General features: G+C 34.5%; 1 protein-coding gene across 16 annotated transcripts in view; it reads right to left on the reverse strand.

Moving 5' to 3' along the window:
• The window catches only part of RAPGEF2 (Rap guanine nucleotide exchange factor 2), a 240894-nt gene that overhangs the window by 87009 nt on the left and 127291 nt on the right, over positions 1-26594 (reverse strand). For 10 of the 16 annotated variants that reach the window (XM_032332648.1, XM_032332645.1, XM_032332643.1 and 7 more), the window contains one exon: positions 26191-26208. The exons of 3 other annotated variants lie outside the window; for them this stretch is intronic. In XM_032332648.1, the coding sequence (XP_032188539.1) occupies positions 26191-26208 (18 nt within the window). Of the gene's footprint in view, positions 1-1089; positions 1960-26190; positions 26209-26594 lie in introns of those variants that run through there. 3 more of the 16 variants (XM_032332657.1, XM_032332656.1, XM_032332658.1) reach the window with 2 other exon arrangements.

A 26594-nucleotide genomic window follows, 5' to 3' on the forward strand; every position in this document is an offset into this window, starting at 1 on the left:
TCCTGTGGTTCACTGGCAAAGCGGGATAGTACCTTAACAGTTACTTCATCTACGAAAATCTCTTGGATTTAATTTATATTTTTGTTCATCATTATGAACAAACTATACACATAAACCTAAGCATATAAATACTCCACATTCATGGGATGGCCTCCTCTCTATAAATTTTCAAAGCCTTACCGATCTATCTCCATTTTCGCATTTTAACATCTTATCCTTTTTAGAATATAGAAGATAATTCCTATACCCTAATAGAATACTTGTTTATGCTATGGTGTAAAAATAGGCAATTCAAAAATACTTAGACTACTATATAAGCCGCCTAAATTCCTATGTTTTGATTTGGGGAATTTAAAGAATAGATATATAAAAATATGAATTCTTGTGATGGCAGAAAACTTCCAACATTGTAACATAAAAGTAGCACTGTGAGAACTCCCATTCCTAAAACAGGAGGCGAAGACTTGGTGTTAACCATAGAAAAGTGTTTCCCACAAACAGCAGTAAACTGCCTGTGGGATTTCAGCATGACAAATGCATAGCTGACTCATGGGATCAATTATAAAGAACAATACTTGTGGCATTAAAAAAAATTATTCTCTGCTTTTATCACCTATTAATGCACGTTAAGAAGTCAGATGAGTCCCACTAACCAAACATTTTATTACCAAATCAATATCCAGAGCTCTCCTTCCCTCAAACGTATATGTGAATTCCTTACCACAGACGCCTGCTCCCAATAACCCTTTTCATGATTGCTCATTAAATTCAACTATAAAAAACATTTTTTTAAAAGCTATTTGAGTATTATGTTAAAACTGAATTGTCAAGTTCTCATTTCTGATGATAGAAACTGGCTGTCCAATATTTTGCCTTAAATGAATTGTTGGTCTTGTTAAAATTTTTAAATAAAAATTACAACAAAATAGGAAGCACAAGCCAGTCGTAACTTACCCTCCCCTCCTCCAAGCAGACTATTACACCCTCTAAAAAACCTGTTTTCCCTGAACAGAAGCAGCAATAATTCCCATTTTAAAGCAATTCTCTCTGACGTGCTGTTGAAGCACAAGCAGCATTTGCGATACTTACTGAATGTTTCTCCTGCTGGCCCATAACTCCATGGTTAGCTGGGATTGCTAGTGGTTTCATAATGAAGAAACATATGCTGAACTGAATTTACACATCATGTACCAATCTCTCATGGATGGCAAGTCATCCTCTACAGCATTAAATTAAAAGAAAAAAGAAAAAGGAAAAAAAAAAAGAAGAAGGAGGAGGAAACCAAGCTGCAGCTTAAAGTGTCACTACTGGTGAGCTTAAAAAACCCCTCACACTTGTAGACCAGAAAAGGAATCCGAACAACGGTGTTCGTCTCCATTTTTATAACACTGAAACTCTAACCATCTGAGGCTAGGATAAGACTGAGGAAACCTTATACAGCTCTCAGCCTTCCGAGAGAACAAGATCATTTCTGAGATTGAAGAGCAAGAGCCAAAAGAAAAGAAGGAAAAAAAAAAGCTAAAATGGCTGACTGCACACAGACTCCCCTCAAAAAGGCTTAATACAGAATTATATTAGTCAGGGTAGTGTAAGAACCAGTCTGTAGCATTCAGCCGAGCATTGTTAATACTCTTGTTTCATCTGCAATCACACATACGGATCCCTCCAACCAAGAAAAAAAAAAAAGAAAAAAGAGGAAAAGAAAGAAAGAAAAAAAATCAGGGCAGAGCATGTGAATCGGGACCTCCTCCCTAGCTGCTAATGATGCTGACAGAGTGGTGACCAGTGATCTCTGTCCCACTCCACTAACCAAGTTTGCACAATTAATCTTAGCAGCATGACACTGATGGACATTTAATTTAATGATGTCTGTCCCTCACACTCAACACAAGCATGACTGCTAGCAAGAGAGTCACTAACAGAGACACAGCACATGCACACACACAATCTCGAGAATCATGAGTCTGAATGCAATACACCAATATAATTACATTATTGTGCTTACTTTGGAGGACCATGGCTGCAGGCAGTTGGCATAGCAACGCACAAGGAAAGCCATTTCCTGGGTAGAGAGAAAGCTTCCTTTTCTAAATAAAAAATTCCTTTTAGGAAACAAACGGCATTGCTGCTTCCTGCAGAAAGCAAGACACTGGAGTCTGTCTCTTAACCTGCAAGGCTCACACTCAATGCAGTTCTAGTGATGTAAGTGGATTTCTCTCTCACCCTCCCTCTCTCTACATACACTGAAATATTCAGCTCAAATGGTACACACATTCCTTAAGACTCGCCCCCTCCTCTACTTAACCATTTCACTCATTAAGGTAGCGATGGACAATTCAGATAAAGTAACAAGCTCTTGCCTGGATTATATCAGCGGCTGTAGGTTAAGCAAGTCTCAGAGGGATGGAATCCATTGATTGCTGACTCCAAATAATATCACTGAAGACAGGGTGGGAAAACGGAGCAAGGACTTACTTGAATAGCTTTGAACTAAAATATGATTTTTCACCAGTCTGAAGATAAGAGAATGGATGTGACCTCTTCCCCACCCTCAAACATTACTGTGCTACAGGAAGTAAGTATCTATCAAAAATTTCCAAAATGCACATTTAACAAGCTTTATATAAATTTAGAAGATGTGATTTTCACACACACACACACACACACACACACACGCACACACACAGCACGTTGCAAATAATAACAAAATAAACACACTCACAATTTTTTAAAAATTCAAACTTTTAGAGGTAAAGTTTAAATTTAATGAGGATATGTTATTTTACCATTAACTCTTAATTTCATCTGGGTTAGCAGGTTATTTGAAAGACAGCATTACAGCTGACAAAGAATAAGGACATTTTAACTCTGAAGTACTGGTCAATTTCTCATAGGCAAATCTGTCTATAAATGGAATACATAGTAGAAAATGGAAATGGAAAATCTAGCAACTTTAATAATTGACTTTGAAATTGTCAGTACTTGCTAATTTGTGTTTCTTGTCTACTTAAAACTACAGCCATCCTATTCTCTTTTCTTTTCCCCTCTCATTATCTAAAGGCAACCACTCCCTGCCCATGACTATTTTGGATCCTTCTCTCCTGCCCATCCCCAGTATACCCCTTTCATAGACTTGTTATATTATCCATATCCCTTCTTCCCCACATATATTCAACCTCTCCCTCACAACTAGCAGGTCTCTGCACTGGCTTCTAAATATGTTCAGGTCTCTCACATCTCAAAAACAAAACAAAGAACAGAAACCTTCTTTAGAGCCTACATTTTCCCATGGCTACAGTGTAACTGCCTTCACACTAACCCACCTCATAACCAAATTTCTCAAGAATTACCTGTTTTGGCTTCTACCACTTCCTCATCTCACACACTTCTTCAATGAAGGACCATCACGGTCCTATTATATAATTTATACATCTACGAGTTATCCTTAACACCTTTCTCAAAGCCCAATCCATCACAATATCCCATTAACTAAATCCTCTACCTTTTCTCAAACTTAAATTTCTCTTAATTTCTGCTATCATCCCATTCATTACTTTTTGCCATAAGAATTGAAGAAGTGTCTTTATTGAACTGTCTGGATTCAATTTTAACCTCACCCACCCTATCCAATCAACATACTCTTCCTAAGATCTTTTAAGAACTAAAATCTGGTCATTTCAACCTAACCTGTTGAGCCCTCTCTTCAATTAAAACATATCAGTGGGGGGCACCTGGGTGGCTCAGTGGATTGAGCCACTGCCTTTGGCTCGGGTCATGTTCTCGGAGTCCTGGGATCAAGCCCCGCTTCGGGCTCTCTGCTTGTCGGGGAGCCTGCTTCCCCCTCTCTCTCTGCCTGATTCTGCCTACTTGTGATCTCTCTCTCTGTCAAATAAATAAATAAAATCTTTAAACAAACAAACAAACAAAAAATCAATGGCTTCCCATTGCTCTAGCATACAGACTAAAACTCCTTTTACAATGTGCAAAATTTGTAGATGGTTTTAAGAATTATGCCATGCTCATGTCTTCCAGGTCACCTGGGCTACTCTTGTTTCTTTCAATGAGCAAAAAGGTCTTTCTACACAGTATTTCCTCTGCCTAGAACATTCCTTCACCCCCCATTTCCTGATTGATTCTTACTCCACCCCTAAAAACCTCTGGTGAAATGCCCTCAAAGTTATCATGATATTGTGTATCACTTCCCTATAATACTTATTACTGTTCTAATTTTACATTTAATCATGGAATTAGTTCATCACGTTCGATGTGCCACTGTACTTGTAGCCCTTTAGCATGGTACACATCACAGGCTCTTGCCTTTTCTGAATGAATAAAATCTTCAATGATCAAGAATGGACATTAGCAAAACCATGTTTGATCTTGTAAACTAGTTCTTATCAAAATCCCAAATGCTTTTCTACCATAAACGAATGATTTAAAAGTAAATGGCTTGGGACACCTGGGTGGCTCAGTTGGTTGAGCAGCTGCCTTTGGCTTGGGTCATGATCCCGGGGTCCTAGAATTGAGTCCGATCAGGCTTCTTGCTCAGTGAGGAGCCTGCTTCTCTCGTTGCCTCTGCCTGCCTCTCTGCCTGCTTGTATGTACTCTCTCATTGACAAATAGATGAGTAAGTAAAATCTTTAAAAAAAAAAAAAGTAAATGGCCCTTATCTTTGACAAAGGAGCATGGGCAATATAATACAGAAAACACAGTCTCTCCAACAAATGGCACAGGAATAACTGGACATCCACATGCAATAAATCGATAAGTCTAGGCACAGACTTCATACCCTTCACAAAAATTAATTCAAAACTGTCACAAACCTAAATGTAAAATGCAAAATCATAAAACTCCTACAAAATAACAGAGAAAACCTAGATAACCTTGCATATGGTAATACCTTTTTAGATACAACACCAAAAACAATCCATGAAAGAAATAATTGTTAAGCTAGAATTCATTAAAATGAACTTCTCCTCTGTAAAACAAACAAACAAACAAACAAACAAACAAACAAAAAACAGTATTAGGAAAATTAGAAGGCAAGCCACAGATCAGGAATAAATATTTGCAAAAGACACATCTGATAAAGAACTCCTAAAACCCAAGAGTAACATAAAACGTGATGAATGGGCCAAAGACCTTAAAAGACACCTCACCAAAGAAGATATACAAATGGAAAATAAGCATATGAAAAGATGCTCCATGTATATGTCATCAGGGAAATGCAAACTAAAACAAGAGTGAGATACCACCCCATACCTATTAGAATGGTCAAAATTCAAAACACTGACAACATCAAATGCTGGGGAGGTTTTGGAGCAATGGAAAATTCACTCATTGCTGGTAGGAAGGTAAAATGGTACAGCCACTTTAGAAGACAGTGTGGTGGTTTCTTATGAAACTAAACACACCTATCATGTAATCCAGCAATCACACTCCTTGATATTTACTCAAAGGAGTTGAAGACTTACGTTGGAGCACCTGGGTGGCTCAGTTGTTAAGCAAGCATCTGCATTTGGCTCAGGTTATGATCCCAGCGTCCTGGGATAAAAGCCCTGTGCCTCAGACTCCCTGCTCAGCGGGGAGTCTCCTTCTCACCTCTTCCCCCTCTCCCTCCCACCTCCCCTGAGCTTGTGTTCTCTCTCTCTCTTGCTCTCTCTCACACATAATCTTTTTAAAAATAAAAACTTATGTTTATACAAAAAAACTACACAGATGTTTAAAGAGCTTTATTCAAAATTGCCAAAATTTAGAAGCAACTAAGATGAATTTCAGGAGATGAACAGATAAATAAATGGTAGTGCAGCAAGACAATGGAGTATTATTCAGCACTAAAAAGAAATGAGCTATCAAACTGTGTAAAAACATGGAGGAAACATAAATGCATATTACTAAGTGAAGGAAGCCAATGTGAAAAGGCTGAATACTGTATGATTCCAACTATATGACATTCTGGAAAAGGCAAAACTATGGAAGCAATAAAAAGATCTGTGGTTGCTATGGGTGATGAACAGGTAGAGCACAGAATATTTTTAGAACAAAGAAAATACTCAGTATGGTATTATGATGATCGATGGATGTCTTTATACATTCGTCCAAACCCACTGAACATACAACATCAAGAATGAACCCTAAGGCAAACTATGGACTTTGGGTAAATGTGATATGTCAATGTAGGTTCATACTGAGTTTAAAAATGAACCATTCTTGTGAGTGATGTTGATAATGGGGGAAGCTATGCATGTGAGGGGGCAGGAGATATATGAGAAATCTCTGTACCTTTCCTGCAATTTTGTTGTAAATCTAAACTGCTCTAAAAAATATTCTTTTAAATATGTACATGGTATCAAAAGGTACAAGCTATCCACGTCAAGTGTCCATCTATAAATGAATGTATAAACAAAATGTAGTATATACTTACAATTGGATATTACTTAGTCTTTAAAAGAAATATAATTCTATAACAAGTTAAAAAAATTAACCTAGAAGACACTATGTTAAGTGAAATAATCCATCCAGAAAAAGACAAATACCATAGAATTCCAATTATATGAAGTACCTAGACTAGAAGTTAAATTCATAGACCAAAAGGAGGATGGTGGTTGCCAGGGGCTGGGGGAAGAGGGTAAGAAAGAGTTACTGTGTAATGAGTATGGAGTTTCAGCTTGGAAGGATGAAAAAATCCTGGAGATGGGTGGTGGCAATGGTCATGTAACAGTGTGAATGTACTTAATACCACTGAACTATGTACAATTAAAAATGGTTAAAATGATAAGTTTAAATGTGGATATTTTACCACATGCACACATGCGTGTGCGTGCGTGCGCGGCGTGCACACACACACACACACACACACACACGCAGAGTTAATGTGTTACCAAACCATTACCTAAATAATCAAGTTCTATAACTTTCATCCATCTAGCCCGTGTCTCACATGTCCATGTGACAAAAACTCTTCTCCAAGTTTAAGTCAAATTACCCCCATGCTGATAGTGTCTGACCTTACATGTGAAGGTTTGCCATTGCTTGCCTCTCTCTGAGAAAATGTGTCACTTCTCTGAAGAAGGAAGCTAAATGGGAGAACCTGATAGGTGATGTCAGAAAATCACACATCCTCAGGCACTACTGCTTTTCTGTGCTAAGACTTGGTGTGATTTCTCTCACAATCTGGCTCTGTGCCTACAACCTACATATCTTAAAACTCATGACTGTAATGCTGAAATTTTACTATTCCTACTACCCTGTACTTTTGAAACACAATTATGCCAGGCTATAATATGTCAAACACCACTTGAGAAATAAAATATAAACCAAAAATTTAAGAGAATCCCATTACAGATTTTATACAAACAAGAACTTATACTCGACCTTGAAGTAGCCTCAATTGGAGTTTTATTTGCTCCATTCCTTACCCATCTCAATTTAATGAATAGCAATAAATAGATGGCTAGAAAAATGACCATGTAACAACCTTCTATCCTATGTTAAGAACATCTAATAACTTCTATCAGTAACAAAGATCCAAAAGACAGAGATTATGTTACTAGTTCAGGACACTACTTAATGTAAGACCTTTCCATGCTAAATTTAATGCCATTGTATTCATTCATATTTTTCCATCTATTGTGTTTGATTTTTAATTACTATGAAACTGAGAAAAAATGGACTATTCTCAGTAATTATTAACCACATTTAGGATTATTATGTTTATTTATTTATAATATCTATACTGTTTATCCATAGATCTCAATGTGCTTTACATGTATTTTAATTAGGCTTGGTCATAACTCAAGGAAAGCAATAAAATAATTTATTCATTTTTCATAGAAAATAAACCGTGTAAAATTATAGGTTTGGTAGTTTGGAAGAATACAAAATAGAACTCCAGGTCTCCAATATCATTTATTTCACTTATCCACCACTCTGTATCGATTTCCTCCCTATTCCCCCTACCTGAGAAGAAAGACCAAAGTGTTTTGGAGAGATTCTGCAGGAGAAGGTAGAAGAATTTACTCTTTGGTATCTAGAAACAAGAAATTTTACAAATCTCATTTCTAATATTTTATTGTTCAAAGAAATGACATTTTAAAATGCTGTTTTTTCTATGGATATGCCAAACGAATTAAAGCACTAAGCCAATACAAAATAAAGCTACTGTAGGAGGTATAGTCAGAAGTTTATCTTCTCTCCCTGAACCCAATATATCCCCCCCATTAGTACTATGATTTCAAAGGAAAAGTTGATTATCCAAAGAATCTTTTTTTTTTTTTTTAAGATTTTATTTATCTATTTGACAGACAGAGGTCACAAGCAGGCAGAGAGGCAGGCAGAGAGAGAGGAGGAAGCAGGCTCCCCACTGAGCAGAGAGCCCGATGCGAGGCTCGATCGCAGAACCCTGGGATCATGATCTGAGCCGAAGGCAGAGGCTTTAACCTGCTGAGCCACCTAGGCGCCCCCAAAGATTCTTTATACCATAACTCAATCCTACATTTCACATAATCTTCTCTAGCCATCCCTAAATATATACCTCAAATACATCTTCCCTGCACATCCTCCTAAAGATTTTGTAAGCAATTTTATTTTTTTTCTACTTTGACCAAATAAAAATGGTACTTCACTTCATTATTACAAATAATTTAATTATGAAATACATGAAAGATACCAACACAATGCCTGACACGTAATAATTGTTGAGTAAGTACGGAGTTAAATTTAAATACAGGTTTCACAAATACTGGGAACCTGTTACTTCAATTAACACTTAGGAAGACCAAACTAAGTAAGAGTCCAAAACTTTCATCCAGCTATAGTTCAAAGACATGTTCCAAAGAAACCTCTGGGCATTCTTTTCTCTTCTCAAGTTCTTTTTTCTCTTTTCCGTGTTTATAGTCACCTGGTACCCATATGACAAGTGCCCTCCTAAATCCCTATCACCTATTTCACCCAATCTCAACCCACCTCCTCTCTGGTACCATCAGTTCTTTCTCTATAGTTAAAGAGTCTGTTTCTTGGTTTCTCTCTCTCTCTCTTTCTCTCTTTCTTTTTCCCTTTCCTCATTTGTTTTTTAAATTCCACATGTGTGAAATCATATGGCACTTGTCTTTCTCTTGTTTCACTTAGCATTATATTCTCTAACTCCATCCATGTTATTGCAAATGGCAAGATTTTATTCTTTTGATGACTGAATAATATTCCATTGTATATATTATGTGTGTGTGTGTGTGTGTATATTCTACTTCTTTACACATCTGTCAAGTGATGGACATTTGGGCTGCTTTGATATCTTGGTTATTGTAAATAATGCTACTATAAACATAGGGATGTATGTATCCCTCTGAATTGGTGTTTTTGTATTCTTTGGGTAAATACCCAGTAGCGCAATTACTGGACTGCAGAGTAAGCACTTCTATTTTTAACTTTCTGAGGAAGCTCCATACTGTTTTCCAGAGTGAATACACCAGTTTGCATTCCCACCAATAGTGCATGAGGGTTCCCCTTTCTCCAAATCCTTGTTAACACCTGTTGTTTCTTGTGTTGTTAATTTTAGCCATTCTTGACAGGTGTAAGGTGACATGCCGTTATAGTGTTGATTTGCATTTCCCTGACAGTTAGTGATATTGAGCATCTTTTTATGTGTTTGTTGCCATATGTAAGTTTTCTTTGGAAAAATGTCTGTTCTAGTCTTCCACCCATTTTTCAGTTGGATTATTCATTTTTTAGGTGTTGAGTTTTATAAGCTCTTTATATATTTTGGACCCTAACCTTTTTTAGATATGTTACTTGCAAATATCTTCTCCCAATCCACAGATTGCCTTTTAGTTTTATTAATTGCGTCCTTTGTTGTGCAGAAGCTTTTTATATTGATATAGTCCTAATAGTTTATTTTTGCTTTTGTTTCCCTTGCCTCCGGGGACTAGAAAAAAGTCTCTGATGTCAGAGAAGTTACTGTCTGTGCTCTCTTTTAGGATTTTGATGGTTTCAGGTCTCACATTTAGGTCCTTCCTTCTTTTGAATTCATTTTCATGTATAGAATAAAGTAGCTCAGTTTCTTTCTTTTGCAGGTTACTGTCCAGTTTTTCAACACCATTTGTTGAAACCGTATTTTTCCCATTGGATATTCTTTCCTGCTTTGTCAAAGATTAATTAACATATAATTGTGGGTTTATTTCTGGGTTTTCTATTCTGTTCCATTGACCTAGGTGTCTATTTTTGTGCCAGTACCATACTGTTTTGATTACCACAGTTTTGTAATATAACTTGAAGTCAAGAATTGTGATGCCTCCAGCTTTGCTTTTTCATGATTGCTTTGGCTACTCAGGGTCTTTTGTGTTTCCATACAAATTTTAGGATTGTTTGTTCTAGTTCTGTGAAAAATGTTTTTGGTATTTCTATATGGATTGCACTGGATGTGTAGATTGCTTTGGGTAGTATAGATGTTTTAACAGTATTTGTTCTTCTAATCCATGAGCATGGAATGTCTTTCCATTTCTTTGTGTCATTTTGAATTTCTTTCATGAGTGCTTTTTAGAGTATAAGTCTTTCACCTCCCTGGTTAGGTTTATTCCTAGGTATCCTACTATTTTGGTGCAATTGTAAATGAGATTGTTTCCTTAATTTCTCTTTCTGCTACTTCATTAGTGTCTAGAAATGCAATAAATTTCTGTAGATTGATTTTGTAACCTTTTATTTGAATTCATTGATCAGTTCTACAGTTTTTTGGTGGCTACTATAGGCTATTTCTTTAATAAAAAGAAAAGTTCCTGATAACATACGGTTTGTGATACCCGTGATTGATAATTGGAAAATTAACATCGTAACCCATCCATAATAAGTATGCCCAGTATTTACATGATGCATGTTAGAAGAGAAAGATTAAAAGAAAGCATAAAATGGGACACATGCCAAAAAAGGAAATAAAGTAGACTGTAAATCAGTGAGAACTTCCAACATCAAGAGTGGGGCTTTTCCAATGCATATATTCAAAAAATGAATAGACTGTAACAGCTAATTTAACAAAGCTTATTTCGTAACCCAGAACCTACTTTAAGAAAACACCAGACTTCAGCTTGAAATGCTCAGTTATAGAGGTGAAGTCCTTATACACTGGTACTCAGTGTGAGCTCCTGACTACAGTATTTCACAAGGCAATACTCCAAGTTCAATAGCAATTATTATCTTTATTACTAATTCGGCATGTAATTTATTCCCTATGGTTAATATTTTACATGAGCACATGAATTATTAATTATGCCTCCTTTTTTTTAATAAAAAGGGACTATTGATCACAAACTGGAATATAGGTGAGCTGAAGGCAGGGGCCATACACTTTATTTGGTTTTGATACTGTTAATGACAAACTATGCTTTATCTTACACTTACCACACAGTAATTATTCAAGAAAAGAATGAATGCATAACTGATTCCACTTAAACTTTTTTAAAACCACCCTGTGAAGTATTATTACACCAGCTTTAAGATGATGAAATGCACAGGATAATATTATAACCATAAAAGATGTCCAATTTATGGGACGCCTGGGTGGCTCAGTTGGTTAAGCAGCTGCCTTCGGCTCAGGTCATGATCCCAGCGTCCTGGGATCGAGTCCCACATCGGGCTCCTTGCTCCGCAGGGAGCCTGCTTCTCCCTCTGACTCTGCCTTCCACTCTGTCTGCCTGTGCTCGCTCTCGCTCTCTCTCTGACAAATAAATAAATAAAATCTTTAAAAAAAAAAAAAAAAAAAAAAAGATGTCCAATTTATTTACTGACAAAATCAGGTGTTTTAAGTAATTTGACAGGTGAGAAGACTAGGCTAAAACCAGAAAATTTAAATTTAACAGGGATAAATATAAACAACTACATGCATATTATCAAAATGTCACTTGCCCAATTACAATATAAGGGATATCAGCCTAGAAGAATAATTCACAGGAATGGGAGGAGGTATGAAGTCTTACCTCTAAAATGGAGCTGACTAAAAGCTCCATATGATCCAATACAGAATACCTTACAACTGTCATATAATCATGGGTTATCAGACATATAATGTCCAGGGCAAGAAAAACAAAGTTCTCCTATAATCTGCACTGTAGGGTACTGCAGGACCTTGTGTAAGTGGTAGCAACCAGTTCCAGACATCCTAACTTAGGAGAAATGATGAGTAACTGTAGTACTAAGAGCAGAAAACCAAGATGTAAGGTGTTCAGGAAAGTAGACATGTTTAACCTAGAAAAGGCTTAAGGTCTCTTTATCTGAAGCACAGTTATATGAAAATGGAACATGAATATTCATTTCTAGATTTCTAGAAGAAATCTAGAACCATGAACTAAAATTATAGAGAAGCAGATTTCAGCTAAACAGAAGGGAAAGTTTCTTCATAATTAGCCCTTCCCTATAATAAATAATAACTATTAATGATTTACTAAACCCTTACTTTGTACTAGGCAGTAGGGTACAATTTTGACACATTATGTAAGGACTATCTTGCAAATATCAGTGCTAGTTATAATTAAAAATCTTACAGCAGAGGCTGAATGTCAGTGATTCTGTAGAGAAATATAAATTGTATTAAGTGGTTAGGAGATAACTAAAATCCTTTCAAGTGCTTAAGGTTATCTAACACAGCTCTTCTTTTAAAGATTTTATTTATTTATTGTCAGAGAGAGCATGCAAGCAGGGGGAGTGGCAGGCAGGGCAGGTAGAGAGAGAAGCAAGCTCCCGGCTGAGCAAGGATTCTGATGCGGGACTCCATCCCAGGACTCTGGGATCACGACATGAGCCGAAGACAGACACTTAACTGACTGAGCTCTCTATCGCAGCTATTACCAAACATTAGCTGGTGGCAAAACGGGGATAAAAGGGACGTTATGATAGAGAAAAGAAGAAGAGAGACCCACTGAATGAAATAAATCTATCTTGTAATAAGATTTCCTGGTAGTAACTATTCCTTTATTCTGAGATTTCTGTCTTCTTTATGTTGGCAGTTAGAGGGGAAATAATAAAATGCTCTTACTTTTTAAAAATTATAGTGCTAATTAGACCACAGATTAGAAGTTTTTTTTAACATCCTTAGCTCATAAATTAAAAGTTGCCAAGTTTAGAAGAAGGTAAGTGAAAAATGATTTTCTTAATGTTAGCAATAATTGATTAAATATTATACATAACTAATCAGCTTTATAAAATGTTTTTAAATCCCTTAATATTACTAATGTTTTCAGTATTCTTAAATATTACCAAAACTTACAATATTTTCTGTGCAGAACCAATTTCATGACTTTATTTTTTCATCTCTAAAAATTATGACTACTTTCAGACAACTGTAAGTTGTTTTGATTCATTAAAAAGTCATACTTACAAAAAAATCTTTCAGCAAGATTTGGCTTTTATTACTTATAATATTAGTGAAACTAACTTAAAATACATTAATTAAATAGTCACCTTTGCTACAAAATGGTACTGCTCAACAGTAAAAACCCATTTCTATATTGGAATGAAACTAAAGGTCAAAGAGGGGGTAAATGCTGTGCTTTACTAATGAGAGATACGGTTTAAAAAGGAAAAGTACTTGTAACAAAAATACTGATGAATCGACCAAAGCCTAAATTATTGCCAATATAATTAGTAATTATTTTTCACATTGGACATTTTATGCTGTAGCCTATGTGTTTTCAAGGTACTTAAAGAGCAGGCATCTAAAGTGGCTGAATTATTTGACACACTTCTCTTTCAAATCAAATTTAAAGTTCAAGTAATGTAAAAGCAAAATATGTTAAGTTCATTTTTAAAAATAAATAATTTTAGATAGAGTATTATGCCTCCATCAGAAAGGATGAATACCCAACTTTTGTAGCAACATGGACGGGACTGGAAGAGATTATGCTGAGTGAAATAAGTCAAGCAGAGAGAGTCAATTATCATATGGTTTCACTTATTTGTGGAGCATAACAAATAGCATGGAGGACATGGGGACTTAGAGTGGAGAAGGGAGTTGGGGGAAATTGGAAGGGGAGGTGAACCATGAGAGACTATGGACTCTGAAAAACAATCTGAGGGTTTTGAAGGGACGGGGGGTGGGAGGTTGGGGTACCAGGTGGTGGGTATTATAGAGGGCACGGATTGCATGGAGCACGGGGTGTGGTGCAAAAATAATGAATACTGTTATGCTGGAAATAAAAAAAAAGTAAAAAATAAATTAAATATTAAAAGCAAAAAAAAAAAAAATAATAAAATAAATAAATAAATAAATAATTTTAAGTATCAGGAATGGAAAAGACAGATGTCTAGGTTTGACTCTGAGTACCATAAATATTGAACATGTAACTTAGTCTCTTTGACCTTAGCATGCTTTTCTTCTATCAGTGGAGACACCATCACCTTAGTGTTTAGAAATACAAAGTTTAATTGACAAAATATATGAGGTAATACCTAGCCAATTGGAATATATCGTAAGGATTCAATAAGGGTAAATTTTATTCTTTCCAAGATATTCTAAAATGTCAGTTGCACTCAAGTTTTGAGGATTCCATTATTTAATACTGTAACAATGGCTGGGATTAATATCCTTGTGCAAATATCCTTGTGTAAGAACTGTTAATGCAGGTAGATGTATAATACCACTCCTAGAAATAGTCAGTAACACTAACTTTATGAGTTTGATCCAAAGACACCAATGTATAACCAAGATGCTGCTGAGTACCTAACATATACTATACTGTGCAAAAGGTATACTATGGCATATGAGATACTATCTGCTTTTAAAGGCTATTTCTCTTTAGGAGTTTAACTTTTAACAAACATACTCTCACTTTTAAGATCCAATGTCTTGGGTGCCTCAGTTGGTTAAGTGTCCAACTCCTGACTGCAGGTCAGGTCATAATCTCAGGGTTCTGAGACTAAGCCCCACTTTGGGCTCCGCACTAGGCGTGGAGCCTGCTTAAGATTCTCTCTCCTCCTCTACCATTACCCCTCCCCCCCCACTCTTTCCCTCAAAAAAAAAAGCAAAAAAGCAAAAAAAAAAAAAAAAAAAAAAGTCTTGGGACGCCTGGGTGGCTCAGTTGGTTGGACGACTGCCTTCGGCTCAGGTCATGATCCTCGATTCCCGGGATCAAGTCCCGCATCGGGCTCCCAGCTCCATGGGGAGTCTGCTTCTCCCTCTGACCTCCTCGCTCGTGCTCTCTCTCACTGTCTCTCTCTCTCAAATAAATAAATAAAATCTTTAAAAAAAAAAAAAAACAGTCTTTAAATAAATATCAAAATGTGTAGGTTTTCATAATGGCTGGATAATCTTCATTCTCAGAGGCAATGACAATGTTTATAAATGGAAGCATTAACCAAAAGGCTTCACAATCAGGAATATAACTGTGACTGTCCCTCTACTGTAATTAAATATATTCCAGACAGGAAATGCTTCCAAGTAAATTTGCCTGGAAATAATTAAATATAGAAGACTGTCTCAATATAGAAAATATTTTAGATGCCAGAGAAATTACTTAAGTGTTCTCTTGAAAAAGAAGTCAGCTTACAATATATGACCATATGAGCTTTAAGATGACAACATTCAATTGTCCTTCTCATAAATCAATGAACAAAGTCCAAATTACACATCTAATTTTTCCCTCTCCTTAAATGCTCTAAAAAGGCAAACAGAGTATTTTACCTACATATTTTAGTTTCACTTTGAAATTTTCAATTACCACTATTTTTAACATCCTTAGCTCATAAATTAAAAGTTGCCAAGTTTAGGAGAAGGTAAGTGAAATATGATTTTCTTAAGTGAAAGATGATTTTTAAATAATACTCAAATAATTAATTGTATATGTAAGACTATTATAATTGTCAGAATTATTCACAACTGGCCAGATGGATCATATTCATGGAAGATTATATCTCCTGGTTGTACCATAAAGTAGCAGTTCATAGTATGAACACATAGCCATAAATCTATAATTAAATATTAAACAGAGTAAGGCAGTCACTTATTCATTCTACATTTGACCCCAAGACTAAGTGGTTAAGTTAGAAAACAAGAAATCAGGGATGAACTGCTGAACAGTGTGACTGACCTAAGCAAAATGTATCGTTCATCACATGAAACTGCTCACTAAAAGACTGCCTTAGAACAAATATACAACAAAACCTGTTTTTCTTATATTTTATAGATTTTTCAATGACAAAAAGCAAAATAAAAATCTGTTGGACCAAAGTTTAAAAATATATGCCACCCAACCCAGTGGACTTGTAAGATTAAAAACAAAAACAAGAACTCTAAGATATTAATATATTATACCCAAATGACTGCAAAACATGGTATTTACAATAAAGGTAAAAATACAGTAGGGAAGAAAATGAGACCACTATATCAAGGAGACATTTCTCTATGTGAGAAATGATACACGAATCTATAGTAACCACTAACCGCATAAAATATTCATGTGGACATTTCAGCTTTCATTAAGGGAAACCGACCCACAATTTGAAATCTGTGGAGCAGGGACACTTTCAGTCCCTTTCCAAAGGCAGCTCTATCCTGTTAGATATTTTGCTTTAGTAGTTGATTACTGAATCATATTGAACCTGTGAGCACAATCAGTGGTAAATCACACTGTGTGATGACAAAGGAATCCAGCCCCTAATGTCTTAACGTAAACAGAGTAAGTGGATGGAAAAGATTGAAGGCAGACTCTTTATTTGACACAAAACAAAAAGAGTCAGTAGATAAAGGTAGAGAGAAAGAAAATAGGTACTCAAAGTAGAGGAAAACAAAGAGAAAAGAATCCAACTCTAAAAAAATAGTAAGTGGAGTTTTGAGAAGAAAAAGTTTTAAACATACTGCTAGGTTATTTATTTATTTTGTACTATCAAGCTGAAACAATCTGTAATAAATTGGATTAGATTATCCTGAATATTAACTATGATCAGTCACAGGATGTTGTTAAAACTATCCACCATGATCTTTTTTTTTTCCTCCCTGAGGGTACTGGGGGACGAGGACCTAAAACTAGTCTTATTGATATTGGTATAAGATCCCAAATCCATTTTTAAATATTATCTAACAGACATTTTACAGTTATCATTACTATATTTTCACTACCATACAAAATTGGACATAAGCATTTTAAGTATTTTTAAATTCCACATAATGATTCATAATTATCTTAATAGGGAAGGGGTGTTTAGCCTTTTTTGGGGGAGATGGTGAGTAGATAAAATTCCTAAAGGGAAAAAAGCAATTTTCTCTTTTTTTTTTTTTAAAGAAAAACATTTCTAAATGAGAAATGCTCAATAAATTAAGTAAAAATGTCTATCTTTAAAAATCACTACAGTAACTACAAAATGGATTATTGGTAACCACCCAACATAATTAATACATTTAAAACACAATTATTTAACATAAAGCATTTTAAAATCCTTCTGATTCCACTCAAAGATAGCTTGGGATCTTTCCGTTTTCTCCCAGTATCTATAAAGGAATTAAGCAGCAAGGAAGACAAGGCAGTAGTGAGAAAATCACACAGGAAACAAGGTTAGGGTCAGCTTCATGGGTGTGGGACCTGTCACAAAGGACTCTGTTCAGAAGGGCCTCTGCATTTGGGAAAACTATTTTTACTTTAAAGAACAAGCAATGGACAAACTACGACTGTTCGGTAGTAGATACCTGGCAGATATCTTCTTGAAAATGAACAAACTGAGCTTCTCACTTCAAGGAAAACAGCTGATAGTACTTTGTTTGCCAATGACAAAATTTTAGCTTTCAAGTAAAAATCAGACTTTTGCAAAATTTATATCCAACACCATAAACCTGACAGCTTCCCAATAAAGTGAGGCTTTTTTAGTGAGACTGGTAGTGATGACATTAATAAATGTGATTTTTAAAATACTGTATAACATGCCAAAATTCGGGTGACAACCTAATTTACTGACCAATGCATGATGTTACAAAATCATACATAAGTAAATAGACCCATGGGTAAGTAAGACCAATGGGCTTTAATAAAAGAGTAACTTCACTGACACAGCTTTACATTCTTAATTGCAACTAAATTTTTAAGAAACAACCATGTGACAAATTTTGGTGAAGTATATCAGTAAGATTATTTGAAAAAGCTGTTAAAATACCACTGCCTTTTCCAACTACCTGTGTGAAGTCAGATTTTCTTCATATACTTTCTATACTTGAATCAGAAGAGTATATCATAACAGACTGAAAACAGAAGTTCATTTGGAAATCCAGCTGCTTTTATCAGGCCAAATATTAAGCAATTTCACTAAAAACCCTTTATGTAATATATAATAAGTTACTATTAAGAAATATTTTTAGATTCCCTCAGTTTTAATTTCTGGCATGGCAAACAATGATATAGATAACTCATAAAGCAAAAGCCTGTTGGAGCTCTCAAAAAGTTTTAAGAGTATAAAGGAGTCCTGAAATGAAAAACTTTGACAACTACAGCTCTAAGACATGAACTAGAAAATAATCAGCCTTTTTGCTCTTTTAAAGATTACACAGTTATCAAACATCCATAGATTCCTTTAAAACAAAATTCTGTATTTACATGAAATACAACTTCAGCTGAACCCTCTAACAGCTTAAACTACTTGCGGAATGATAACTTGCATATACTCTTCTGGTCTAATTAAAGTTAGGAAAATGGTTATATGAAGGAGACATAGAAAGACTGAGGCTATCAAGTGCTCATCAATAATGCCCACTGTCAAGGACATCAATATCCTCAAGAATATCAATAATGCCCAAGTATTCTCTACATCCCAGTTAGTTGGGATGCTCATGCTTATGTCACAAATTAACAAATGGCAAAATGATCTTTTTTCTCCAAAAACTTCCTGAGTACTCCAAAATTCTTGATGATAGAGCTTTTTTAAGGTTCAGTATAAAAAACTGTATAAAGAAATGGATAGAAAGTAAAAGTATGCTAATAATTAGTAAAAGTAAAATGTTACAACTTATTTTGAGATTTTAACTTTTATTTTCTAACATTTGCAAATGGCTTCTGGATTGTACCAAAACCACAAGTGACCAATTATCATTACCTATCCTCACAGACATCTAAATAAAAATCAGGACAATCTGAGTATTTTCTTTTTCATCCTTGAAAATCTTCCCTTCTCAGTCAGTCTGCTAATCAGTCATTCCAAGGAGCAATTCATAATTCAGATTGGCTCACTCTACTGTCACATCATTTCTCCTCTAGGTTAGCAATTCCAAATTCCATATTACATCCCTATGTTGCACTTCAAAGAGAGAAAGGAAGACATAAGAAAAATAAAGGACTACTTGATCCTGTACTAAGCCTATAAGAAACTGCTCTAATACAATTACTCAATAGATTCTATAATTATTTTTTTCCAAAATATCTCATTTTTCAGCCTCTGTGTAATTTAAACCACAAAAGCTATTAGGTACAATGTAAACTGTGTATGTTCGAGTCAGTCAAAAGTTTACTACAGCTATTCTTAACACTACTGAACTATACATTTAAAAGTGGTTAAGAGAGCAAATTTAATGTTATGTGTTTCCTACATAAAAAAAGAAAAGAAAAACCACTGAATTATGCACTTTAAATAGGTAAACTGTATGGTATGTGAATTATAACTCAATAAAGCTATTGTTTTTTAAAAGTTAAGTTTGCTCTTCATCAGTTTTTTTACAGCAAAGGTTTGAAAAAAGGATTACTACTGTGATATGGATAATGACTAATTTTTCTGGAGAGAAAAAGGGGGAGATCTCGCATACATAAATATGTATAACAGATAGTAGGCATTTTAATGATTAGTTTAAATATTTCCTTTCACAAGTGACATAAACCTAACACCTATACACTAGATACAAAACTAGAATTTCTTCCAGAATATCTTCTAGCTAACAGAAAGGCATTTCTAGCTAATAATGTTTTAACACTGGATTCAAAATCAAAAGAGAACATTTCTAGTCACCTGATATTTCAAACAATGAAACAGACAACTTACTGGTAACTTAATTGTAAAAAGATAAATTCAGCACTGTTAGGAAATAGGCCTGAATATCAAAGTAGATTTTCCCAAAGAAAAGAGACATTTTTCAAAATCAGCATGTAGCACTGTAAAATCTCACGAAGATCTCACATAAGAAATGAAAGTCTAAGATGAAAAGGATCTTTGCTGTTCAGACTAAAAGCTAAATTTTAGCCAAGTATATTTAAAACATATACAAGCACAGAGAGCCACCAGTGTTCACAATTAGAGGCAAGACAAAGTAGCAGTGGTCTTTTTGACAAATAAATTGCTTGAAATATTTTATGACTTGCTACACAACACCCTTATTACTTTCAATCTCCAAGTGCAACCAAAAGATGGGTCCAATTATGACATCAATACAAGCTTTCTTTCAAAATGGAATGAAAGAACAGTAAATCCCAGTGGACACGGGAGTTCTGCAGCAGAGATGATGTAATATATAAAAATAGACATCCTCCAACAGAAGCTGAAACTTGGGTAAACAGCACACTGCATACTATTCTCAACTGCCTTGCATGAATTTGCAATGCATGCTGTTAATAGCGCAAGACAAATCATTTCATGTTTTAAACTATTTCCTGATTTACATTTCAATTTCAATATACACGCTCTAGTATAATTTCCTAATCTGTATAAATTAAATGAACATAAATACCTGGTTATAACTGCAAGGAGGAAACAGTCCCCCCAAAGCAAGGAAATGGAGCCCACTGCAGCAGTTTTTCCACGCTGCATTTTGTTAGAAATTGCAGCACATATGGCACAGAACTGTTACGTCCACCTATTGTTCAAAGACCTTTCCACAGGGAGCATTCTGCAGGATTTTAAAATGCAACATCATCTAGGTGAAGAGGAACCAGTAAACCTGCTGATAATGGGTGTGAAAAGCGAAGAGTATTTTGACACTCTAAGACTCCGATGCCAACATAAAACATCAGGCATGCATACAGTAACTAGGATCTAGCAAAACTTGTGCCTTTTTTTTTTTTTTTAATATACACATCACTACTATCTAACACTCTCTCCACACCTCTCTTTTACATTCTTTATCAATTCAGTTTTCACATTTCCATTGGGCTTTCCTGGATTGAAGAATTTCACTTTGAGCCAGGATATTTCTCAAGTGCCCTGTCTATGTGCCTCCACTGTATTTAGAATTCCCTATATTTTAGTTGCACATTTATCTATCTATATCCCTTATGAAACTAAGAGGACAATAAGGGCAAAATATGCCTGTTCAGTAGACCCTTATAGCCCTGGAACCTGGCACAAACCTGAAACAAGGTGGGTACTTGATAAATATTCATTAAATGAATAAAATATGTAAATGAAAATACTGAGGTTTCCTCTCTATAATACAAGAAAGAAAATACACACATTTCCTGAAACTCCACCCAATTACAATTCACAGAGAGGACTTTAGGTTTAATTAAGTGAACAAATGTCTTTTGGATTTAAAGAAGAATGAAATATCAAAATAATTAAGAAATTTCCCCTATATGTGAATATTTTCTACATAAGCATATCAACAGATTTTTAAAATACCATTATATGAATAAATCATAGGTGTAATATGATGTGAACTGATTGTTACAAGTTAAAATGCTAAGACCTTAATATTCTAGGAAATTTAGTAAATATACAAGTCACTGATATATTACACAAAACATATTCTCTTACTGTTAAGCAGCTAATATTGAATTAAACTAAGACTTCAGTAAAAAATTAAATAAAAAACTGAAAAAGCAAAGACAAACATGAGTGAAAACACAATTTCTTTTTTTTTTTTTTAGCTTTATAAAATCTAATATATTTTATACAGTAGACCAAAAGAAAAAAAAAAGTCACCACTGTCTCTGTAGTTCCCAATGAAGCATTAATAAAAATTCAATATCCATTTTTGATACAGACTCTCAGGAAACCAAAAGTATAACATGATAAAATGTATCAATTTTAAGGTATCAACTGACAATTTTTTTAAAGATTTTATTTTTTTATTATTTATTTGAAAGAGATCACAAGTAGGCAGAGAGGCAGGCAGAGAGAGAAGAGAAAGCAGGCCCCCTGCTGAGCAGAGAGCCGGATGCGGGACTCGATCCCAGGACCCTGAGATCACGACCCGAGCCGAAGGCAGAGGCTTAACCCACCCAGGCACCGCAAAATTATTATTTTTTTAATTTAAAGATTTATCTATTCTAGAGCATGACTGCTTACAGGGAGGGGTAGAGGGAGAAAGAGAAACAGACTCCTTGCTGACGAATTAGTTTAAAACTCAGGGCTCCATCCAAGCCCCTGAGATCCTGACCAGAGCCAAATCAAGAGTCGGAGTCTTAACCAACTGAGCCACCCAGACGTCCCTCAACTGATACCATTCTTAATCCTAAAAGCAGAAGGAATCTGATTGAAGTAAGAAATAAGACAGAGATACTGCCATCAGAATTATTTAGTATTGCTCTGTAGCATCAGCATATGAAAAAAAGGCAAAAGGAATTAAATGAGGAGGTGAAATACAATTATGTGCTGATAACATGATTATTTGCTTTAATTGCTTATCAGTGAGGAAGGAGCTATGTTTTCAATATCAAGAATGAAACCATATTTTTCACCACCCCCGTTAATTTTTCAAAAAGAGAAGAATGTTTCTACACTCTAATTTCTTCCCATCGCCCTTCAGAGTTTAGAATCACTGGGATTTTAGATATTAATTATTTCATGTAGCTTCTCTGGATGCAATAACAATCGCCCATGTCAAAAAGACTGTTGTAAAATAAAAGTGCATAATCTCACAAATACTGTAATTTTTCATTTGTTTCAATATCCAACAATTTTTGAAACTAACCAAACCTATCAAGTAGTCCTTAACTATAAATGAAACCAACTTAGATCTATCTTTAAAAAAAAAGTCTACTTCAGAGAAATATAAGATATAACATAGGAATGATTATATAAATATTATTAGAAATAGAACTTGTCTTATACTATTTTAAAGAATAACCTTATAAAAAATAGGACTCATTTTCATAAGCCTCATGCATGGATCAATCTTATTACACTGGTGCCACATTTTACAGATATTATATTATCACTGACTGTAACTCAAAATTTAATCCCATTATGTTAATATTACATTGTATTCAACCTACATTATATTAACTTAATTTTATGCACTATTTTTTATTACTTTTTATGCATCTGCACCAAGAATTTTAAACTAAGCATAATCTACTGAAAAATATAATACATAATTATTAAACAGTGCTCTGAAGTATATATCCATATTGTAGAAAAGGACTACTAATGAAATGTGTGGAAGACATCTTTTTATATGATCAACTGGTTTCCATTACTTCAAAAATTTTGCATTGATTAAAACTTTATGAGTATGTTTTATGTTATACTGTGTTCAAATCCTTCTAATTCAAATTTGCAAGTAGAGCCATTCCTTGGGAAAATGTCCTTTGGGACAATGTGAGTGTGCTTACACCTGATCAAATAAAACATTTCCAAGATTAAAACAACAAGAAAAACACAAAATTAAAAGTCACAAGGCCATCTTGGATTTTGACTGTCTCTTCTCATCCTAACAATTACTAGTCACAGACATTTCCAAATATTACTTGAACTAAATCAAATCCATAAAATGTTTAGTTAAGAAGTTATGACAGCTGAGGAATACCAATCCTTTAAATATGTAATCTACTTTTGGGGTTTTCTTCCCCCCATATTTTAAAAGAGGTCACTTTCCTTCATTGAGCTTATTGTATTTTGCTGTATAGAGTGATGTGAAAAGCTCTGACTCTGGAGCCAGACTTCTGGGGTTAGAATTTTGGTTCTATTACTTACTAGCTGTGTATCCTTAAGCATATCCCCTCATCTTGTTCTTTCATTTCTTAATCTGTAAACAGTAGTAATAATAATCCATTCCTCACAGGGTAGTTATGTATACTAAACGATTTAATTTATGTGAAATGTTTTAGAACAGTAGTACATACATTGATAATACTCTAAAAATGTTTGCTAATTAAACTATTAAAAAAAATAGAGCCATCTGTTGGGGTAAGTAGGAATGGGAAGTGGAATGTCAATCAGAACTTCAAAGCATCAAGAGCATTTCAATCCTTTTAGCCTTGCTAGACTGAAATGTCTGTTGGTTCATGTAAACTCCATGGTATAGACAGGACAGGTTTTCTGCAGTCTTCAGTCTAATATCTCTGTACAATTTTGTTCTTTCTAAACTGAGAAGAGGGCAGAGCTCTCTTTTTATTAAAATAAAAAAAGAAATATAAGATGACAAAACAAGTATGTACCAGTCTCCCCATCACTGCAATCAGGTAAGTTAAGTCCTCCCCTTAAGTATCTTCTAGAATAAATCACAAACTCCTGGAATAAATTGCCCATAAATATAGACAGGCAGGGTCTGTAATTTTGGGTAAAATAAAGGTTTTACCTCTACCCTAATCTTAACCCAGACACAAAATAAACTTGTCCAAGTCTAAAGTGACTGACCCCAAATCTTCCAGCCTCTGCCAAGAACCTTATCTACTACCTGCCTCTATTTTCATTATCTACCTTAAGACTGAAAATTCATGCCACATCCTCTTTTCTGGCAATATTAAATACAGCCTCAACCTCACAGCATCAAAATGTAGGAAAATGGTGATGAAAGCCATCTCCCATATCCCCTTCTCACTGCATTTTAAAATGCTTATTATTCTCTCTGCAAACCTCATACACTTGCCTTGGAAAAATGTCTAGAAAACACTCCACATGGACTATTTGAGTACTCTTGTTTCTGAAGAAAATTATTATAATCTGTTTTAAATTACTGCAACACATCTAATTTTAAAAAAGTGTACATAAAATATGTATCATAACTCAGTGTATATTTTCAATTCAATTCCTACTTCTAAATGGGAATTAGACTAACTAGTAATTTTTCATATTAAAAAAGAGAAAGATTAATTATGTACTGATATATCTTTTAAAATATTAAATTTATATATGTTTAGAGTATACTTTTACCAGATAAAAGTCCAAAACACTGATGCAATTTTAAAAAGTATACAATTACATGAAAATTTTATTAAAGTTACAAATAGGATGAAAATGTCTAAGATTTATCATATCATCTAAAATAGAGCAGTGCTTCTCAAGTACCATATAGCAGCCATGACACCTGTGGCATTTTAATATGCATTCTCTTGCACAGAACATAAAGTTATTGCCTCATTTTAATTTGAAATTCTATACAAATATTTCATTATTTCAGGCAAGTTTACTAAAACAGCCAAAGATATTATTATATTGACAGCAGAGTTCTTCTAATGTCAACTAAATCATACATGATCTTTTTCCTGGGCAATAAAAAAACACAACCATAAGATTCTACGAGTTACTTAACCAATTCCTTTCCAGAGATAAAATTAGTTTTCCTTCCTTTACTCCAAATTCCCTGATAACCGCCAATCTGACCCACCATTTCAAGAGTTAACACTGAAAATCATAAATTAGTCATGTGTTGGCATGAAAGAAATGAGTAAAGATATTATTATAGGCTTCTAGAATGAAATAAAGCATGAATTCTGGTTAAAAATAAAGTGTAAATAAGAAAACAGAAGCATTTTTAAATTCTCATTTCCTTTTTGACTAAGCCTTTATTCTTTCTGACTAAAATTTTGCTAGTACTCTCCCAAAATGCTTTCATAGTGGGATTCCTGAAATTTAAAGCTTTTACCTATAGCATTTAAAATGTAAATTTCTTATGGGTTTCCCATAAGCTTTCACATAAAAAGCAATTAAATTTCCATTATGTCTACCTATCTTTTCCTCTTCATTTCTTCACTTACAAATCATGTTAGTTAAGAACAGTGCTTCCACTCATTCTTAAAAAAAAAAAAAAAAAAAAAAAATGAAAACAAAACCAAAAACTAAGTAGGCTGCACTTAGGTGGACCTACAGTAGACAGGGTGGACAATCCATCACCACACCTGCACAAATTAAGGAGACTGTGCCATCACTTAAACCACTAGCAGCTTTAAGAGGTTTTACTGAATCAGAGCAAAATACAAAAGAACAAGACCAAGCCAAACATATCAATATTATAAACTCATTAATTACAATGCAAATTCACAAATAAACTTAGGTTAGTATTAGGAGACCACACACAAATTACAATACCTGAGATTTAGTGCATTCCTTTGAGCCAAAATGAAATGAGTGCCATAAAGGAGGAAAGGAAAAGATGAACATTATCAGACATGCTATAGTATATCTGCCAAAACGAAGATAATGTTAAAATTAGGTTAAGAATGACCATATAGAATTGGCTGTATGCATAATGTTCTCTAGCCATGCACTTGAAATGCACTGGAAATCATTTAAAATCACCTGTGAAGTATGACCATGCATTTTCCAAATAAACTTTTCACCCTCAGTCCCACTCTTACTACAGTTCTTTCAAAGGGAAGTATTTCTGTTAAGAATAAGTAACTATAACTTAGGACTAATAAAGAATAGTAACTTTTATTTTATTTTTTTATCTTGTGGCACCATATACACAATAAAATTTTACTGTTTTCTAT

Source organism: Mustela erminea, chromosome 2 (assembly GCF_009829155.1).
Source record: "Mustela erminea isolate mMusErm1 chromosome 2, mMusErm1.Pri, whole genome shotgun sequence".
NCBI lineage: Eukaryota > Metazoa > Chordata > Mammalia > Carnivora > Mustelidae > Mustela > Mustela erminea.